Genomic DNA, 6,706 nt, shown 5'->3' on the forward strand with positions numbered 1-6,706 from the left:
TGCCTTTGTCATACAGACTATGGTTATCTAAGTAAATATATAGAATAAACGCAAGGAGTGTGAGATCTATCAAGCTGTAAATATCCTTGAATCATGGATGTGGAAGGACATTCTACCATAAGCTGGCCAATTCTAGGTTTCTAAGTGTACATTACAGGGACTTCTTGCGGTTGAATAGGAAGATTTCAGTTGGAGACTTTAAGGAAAAAGTCCATCAAGAATTGAATGTGCATATTACCAAAGATCAGGTTTACAAGACATTCGCAAAAGTAAAGATGTTGATCCAAGGAACTACAAGGAACAGTACAAAAGGATGTGGGACTATTGTGATGAACTCTTGCGATCAAATCTAGGATCAACTGTTCATATGGAGATAGAAATTGATGAGCTTAGTGGAAAACTGTGATTCCAAAGGCTGTACATTTGCTTTGCAGCATTGAAGAAAGGCTTCAAAGCCGGTTGTGAAGCTGTTATTGGTGTAGATGGCGGCCATCTATGTGGTCCATACCTAGGAGTTCTACTAAAAAATGTAGGGATAGATGCAAATGACTGCATCTATCCTATTGCATACGTAGTTGTTGAGGTAGAAAATAAGAATTCTTGGAGGTGGTTCATCGAGTTTTTGAAATTTGATCTCAGCATCCATGAGCAAAGCAAGTGAACATTCATAAGTGACCGACAAAAGGTAATGCATATGACCATGGCTAAGTTTTAAATATGGACCATATTAGTTTAGTTCATGATTGCTTAATTTTGGCATTTATTGATGACAAGTATTGGGTTCAGCCATGCATGATATTCTTCCAAATGTGGGACATGGGCACTGCGTGAGATATCTACACAATAACTTCAAGAAACGTCATCCTAGCAAAATAATAAAGGGCATGTTTTGGGGCTGTGCAAGTGAAACATATGTGAACAAATTTGAGGTCGAGATGGACTCCTTGAAGCAATATGATAAGAGTGAACACAAGTGGTTGATGGATAATACATCACCTCGCCCTTGGTCAAGGTCACATTTTTTGGACTTTAGCCAAATGTGACATTCTTCTCAATAATCTTTGTGAAAGCTTTAATTCGGTGATTGTAGATGCAAGGGAAAAATCCATCGGTATACCATGTTCACATGTTACATGCTATGTTTCATTGCAGCAAAATGAGCCAGAGCGTCTTGTGGATCCTTGTCATTCAAGAGATGCCTATTTAAAAGCCTATGAGCTAGCTATTGGACCAATTAATGTACCCAAAAACTAGAGAAAATCTAAGAAGGACTCCATTAATGCGCCAAAGAAGTTGAAACTTCCTGGTAGGCCTAAAAAGGCAAGGAGGAGGCAACCAGATGAGCCATGATATGATTCTAAAGGCTGTAAGAGACTATCCAGGAAGGGTGTTACACAAATTACTTGTACCAAATGTCAAGAAAAAAGGCATAATATAAGAAGATGTCCATTGAACCATACAACTAATGTGTTGGCTGCTGAAGATAGTGGAAGACAATCTCTTTTGAACTCGAACAAGTGCAGAAAATGCAAAGGACTTGGGCACAATGTCAGAACTTGTCCATTGACTACCACGGGGACAACTAATATCCAAGCAAGAGAAGAAACACCTGTGTCTGTATCTGCAACAATCAATGAAGATGATAGTGAATCTTCAAAAAATATGGCAGCCATAAAGTCCAATTCAGGTATACAGCTTCCATATTTTTTTAATTTAAGTGTGTTTAAAGGGCATGCTTACTAAATGTATGTTTCACTGCTCAACAGTCAATATCCAAGCGGGTGAGCTGGCTGAAACGATTCATGTGCAGTCCTCTGCTCTAGAGTTAAGTTCAAAAAAGTTCGTCGAACTGTTTGCTATCTTTTCTGTCATGCTCCAGGCCAAAGCCAAAAAACTTGCCCTTGCACGCGGGCCCAACTTTGGAGATCCAAGATGGTTGCTGTTGTGTCTCCAAGAAAAGGCAAAAGAAGAAAAGAAACTGTATGTTTTTTGCATTAAAAACTCAGTCTAATTTCAAACTATCAGCCATTACTCTTTGTTGGTTCTCATTTCAAATGTATTTTGCAGGCACATAGGTTGTTGGATGAACTAGATAGTTTCATGGACAATGATTAGGACAGTTGAAGAGAGTCATATTTTACTAAAACATGTTGATGGCAGTTAGTTTTTGTTAATTTAGTTAGTTTTGGCTATTTTTGGAACTCGTTGTAGTGGAAGGGTCAAAATGCGTTGGCTTCCACAACCAAACTGCTCAAACGTTGGCTATTGTAGTTACTTTTGGATTTTATGGTATTTAGCGGACAACTTGTTTGTGTACTGCATAACTTTTATGTAACTTTGACTATGTTATTCAATTGCAAAACTAGTCATCCTATTTTTGGTGAATGTGTAAGCTATTTTGTTGAATTGGTGCCAAATGGAAGGGTCAAAAGACAAGCAAAATTCTATCCAAAATTTGGGAGACCTTTAATAACTTTGTTTGGTGACCATGTTAGATATTTCGCTGAATTGGTTCAAAATGAAAATATCCATAAACAGGCTTCAATTTTGTCCATTTTTTTTGCTTCCACAAGTTTCCAGTGACCAAGCTAATTCCCAAACAATTTCCAACCAAAAAACTAGTGCACTTGGCTGCTTATCATTCACATTCAAGTTTATAATGTAGCACATTTCTCCTCAAACTTTTACAAATTCATAACATACTACCATCTTTCTCCTGACAACTTGTACAAATTCAAAGAAATTAGCAGCCATGTATTCAAAAGATCTAGAACATGTCAAAACTAGTTTAGCATCTTCAGCTCCAACACACCATGCTTTTGTCTTCCATTGCCATCAAGCACAGTAGTAATTAAAACGCAGCAACATAAACAAACACATGCCAATATCATTAGTTTCACTTTTGTTCTCAATTTTCTTATCTCAAGCTTCAATTTTGCATTTTCTCCCTCCACACGTATGAGGTCCCTCAATAATGAAGCAATTACATTCTTCATCTTCTGAGGTATGGGTGGATCGTACCATAGAAAGAAATTACAAGCTCCAGATTTCTGCATTCACAATTAATTCGTAGTTTACTTCAACAAAATTCATTAAATTTTCATAATTGAAATATGTGTGCCCAGAAATAGTACCCCAGAATTTTTGTAGCCGTGAAATCTTCTCGAAGGATTTGACTCTGTCCACGAAGTAACTACTCGACACTCTTCAAGGCAGTGGCAACGCACAATTAGGTCTCCATTGTAGTATTCATCCTTCCCTAGGTAAATTTCTGTTGTTGTTTCAAATCGATTTGCGCCATTATTACTTGAAACACTACCTGAACTTGATGTTGCTTTGACCCAATTTCTCCTTGCCTGCATTTGCAATGATTCTATAAACAATTTGGGAATTTAGGGAGACTTCCCTTTCTCGGATGAACCCTAGCTCTCCAATTGGACAAATCTGCAAATTAAGCTTCTCACTTTCATTTTAGTTCTGTTACCGTATGAATTAGTTGGCTTTATTGAAGATCCATAAGTGATGTTCTGAAAGTAGCCCTCTCTATGTGGTCAATTTCATGCCCGCTTGATATTTCCTAGTGGCGCTGCCGTGGATAGCCTTAATTGGACTTGCATCTTAAGTTAAGGTATCTAATTGGCCAAGAATAAAATAAAGGGACTAAATCGGCACAAGTATAAAAGTATAGGAACGAAATTGGCCATTTTCCCCTAACAATTATTTCTGGTTTCACCACTACTGAAGCCTCATGTTTAAGCTACTGATCAAACTTACAACTCATGTTTAAGATATTCCAAATAGTTATATCTATACAAAAGCCCTTTATGATTTGATCTTGATGTACACTGGCAGTAGTACACAGGCTTAAAGATGCATCATAATATTTTCTTCTGGATTAATGCAATAAATTCTGTTATTCATCACATATACACCACAAACAATGCAGTTCCTTCTTTAAAGAAGTACAAACAATATTCCTGGTTTAATGCATTTCCCTTAGGAGTATAAAAAATATTTGACATGTTAGATCCTAATCAATTGTTTGCTGAAAACAGTAGCAGAATTAGAAAATTTAATTTGAGGGAGTGAAACGCATACACATGTAAATTTTGGAGTCATTATAAAAATTTTGAAAAGTTTCGAGGACAAATAACTTAATGTATATAGGAAATTTTGAAAATTCTCAAACTTTTAAAAGAGAAAGCATGATTTTCTAGAAACTTGGGAGCAAACATATATATATACACATACATATATATAGAAAATTTTAAAATTTTTCAAAATTTTATAGAGGACAAAACATGAATTTCTAGACTTTGTGAGACGGTGCCCCTCCCTGCCCTTTGCTCCGCCTTGACTAAGAACATGCATCCAAGGCAAATTTTTGGGTTTAGGAAGCAGGAGAGATAACTTTGGTGTTTAGCTAACTCTTCTAAGAGGATTTTGTAGCGAGTTATTTGGTGCCAATTAATTTACGTTTCTCAAATTTTAATAGTTCTGTCCTCTATCCTACAACGTTGAAATGAAGTCTAATCACTAAGACTCACCAACATCTCATCAAGAGCTGGTGGACACTCAACATATCATCAAGAGCTGGACAGTGAAGGAAAGAAGCACTGGACATAAACACATTGATGAAATGGTGGCCATTAAGCTACTAATGAGCAAAGCTCTAGTGCTAAACTGGAGAAAGATTGAGATACAAATCCACAACAAGCAAGTTCTCAGCTGCATTTTGTCCAGGAAAGCTCAAGATATGAGATCGGCAACCTTAGTGGAGGACATTTATCAATTAAGTTTGTTGTTTCAAATGTGCTCTTTTTGCTTAGTAAAAAAGAAAGATAATCATGCTAGTATTAGAATTAGTTCATATGCCATAGGCATAATCGAAGATGAGGAACTTTGGATTCCTCAGTGTCTAAGTACACTGCGTGTATAGATCATTCGAGCCTTTGCTCGCAAATGTATAGTTTTGATAATCTATAAAATCACTTATCGTTTCGGCCAAAAAAAAAAAAAAGCTAAAACTCACCAAATGTCATTATTTTCTTTTGAGCTTTTCCCTTCCTTCTTGACTTGTACGTGCAAAAATTACTTCATCGAAAAGGACACGTTAGCTAATTAATAAAATATCACACTATTCTCAAACATATAATAAAGTAGGATTATCAAGATAATCATGGCAATGTCCTGTGCATATATAGCACAAGAGTCATGCTAGTAGAAATTTACAACAAATCCATGGATCCTTTCTGGTTGTCTCAAGAAAACTGTGCCTCAAGTAAGTCAATGACTTTCTTGTCAACTTGGAATGCCTTAGCGAGAACAGCTGGAGAAATGAGAGGATCTGATCCAAAGACAGCATTTGCAATAGTAATGACTCCTGGATTTTGGCTGCCGAAACCAGCAAATGCAACAGCATTCGTCTTCCCAAAATTAAATTGGAAGTGAATCAGACCTTCAGGGAACACGAAAACATCTCCTGGATTCAACGTTTTCGTAAAGAGTTGATTTTTCATGTTATTTGGTGGATTTGAAGTGACAAAACCAACATGAAGAGTGCCCTCTAACACGAATAGGACCTCGGTTGCACGAGGATGGGTATGGGGTGGGTTTAGGCCATGAGGAGCGAAATCAAGACGAGCTAGGGAAACTCCCAAAGTGTTGAGTCCAGCTAGATTGTTGACGTTCACAGCAGTAACATTAGAACCTTGTCGATTTGCTGTATTTCGAGGTTTGTTCAGTCCCCGAAAGAAGAAATCGTTGGCCTTCACAACCTTTGGGTCCTTGCAAATCTTTCCGTTCACAAACACTGCATTTAAAAAACTAGCTGTTAGTAATGTAATAATGAGACAAAACAAACCCAGATTGATTTTTGCATGTCTTATTATCCATCATGCACGATGTTGTGAAAATAATAAATAATAGTAATAAAGAGATAACTTATAAGTCAAGCCAAAACATGACAGGACACGAAAATTGTACTGAGAAAAAGAGAAATGTTTCGCAACATGCTCTGATAGGTACAAGGAATTACCAGCCGTTTTAGGATCATTGATTGCAACACAAAAATCCTGCAAAGGGCTAGGATCAGAAGCGATGGCAAGGGATGAAAATAGTGCCATTGTGGCTATGGTTATCAGGAACGGAGATCCCATGGTAATTGTGGACGAGATCTAGTATTTCTTACACTAACTCTTTGGTTGATGGTTCGAGGGATTTGGGCAAAGATTTGAAGCTATATATAGGCATATTTCATTTGACTATTCGCCAAGTTTATTACTCTATCACATGAAGACGGTTACACCTGATTGACAACTAGGTCTACAGGTTAGGTTGGTGACTTTTTATACTTAAATATTAAGTCACAGCAAGATGAATCTTTTCTCAACAACTAAGTAGATGCATTTATCTAGCTGAGACTCTCAGCTGAACTTTCTTTTTTTCCACCCAAACTTTTCTGGAATCATTTTGTTCTCAATTTTATACCCCAACCGATCCGATCATTTTTCTCCATGGAAAATGATACACTTCCATTGGCACTTTAGCTTCTTTTAATTAAATTGGTTTGGGCAGATAGCGAACGATTTAACAATGGGCCGCATGTTTTTGCATGAAATTTTAGATTTCTTGCCACTCGATTTTTATGGGAGCATGTTGCACCAAATTTATAACCCTATATCTTCTTATGGCTAACATTCTGAGC

At 37.0% G+C, this 6,706-nt stretch overlaps 1 protein-coding gene across 1 annotated transcript; it reads right to left on the minus strand.

Annotated features, from left to right (window-relative positions):
* Positions 1-5,148: 5,148 nt before the first annotated feature.
* Positions 5,149-6,191, minus strand: LOC113749876 (putative germin-like protein 2-1). The gene is made up of 2 exons (XM_027293749.1): positions 6,038-6,191; positions 5,149-5,812 (listed from the first exon to the last, which is right to left on the minus strand). Exons 1-2 carry the CDS (start codon positions 6,156-6,158, stop codon positions 5,262-5,264), a joined length of 672 nt encoding a protein of 223 aa, XP_027149550.1. The 5' UTR covers positions 6,159-6,191; the 3' UTR covers positions 5,149-5,261.
* Between the last annotated feature and the right edge of the window lie 515 nt (positions 6,192-6,706).

The sequence above is a fragment of the Coffea eugenioides genome, chromosome 10, assembly GCF_003713205.1.
Source record: "Coffea eugenioides isolate CCC68of chromosome 10, Ceug_1.0, whole genome shotgun sequence".
Taxonomy (NCBI): Eukaryota; Viridiplantae; Streptophyta; class Magnoliopsida; order Gentianales; family Rubiaceae; genus Coffea; species Coffea eugenioides.

Coding starts and splice junctions, on each gene's coding strand:
- LOC113749876 (XM_027293749.1), bottom strand. CDS start 6,158: ATGGGATCTCCGTTCCTGATAACCATAGCCACAATGGCACTATTTTCA. Junction 5,813..6,037: donor CAATGATCCTAAAACGGCTG/GTAATTCCTTGT, acceptor TTTTAAATGCAG/TGTTTGTGAACGGAAAGATT.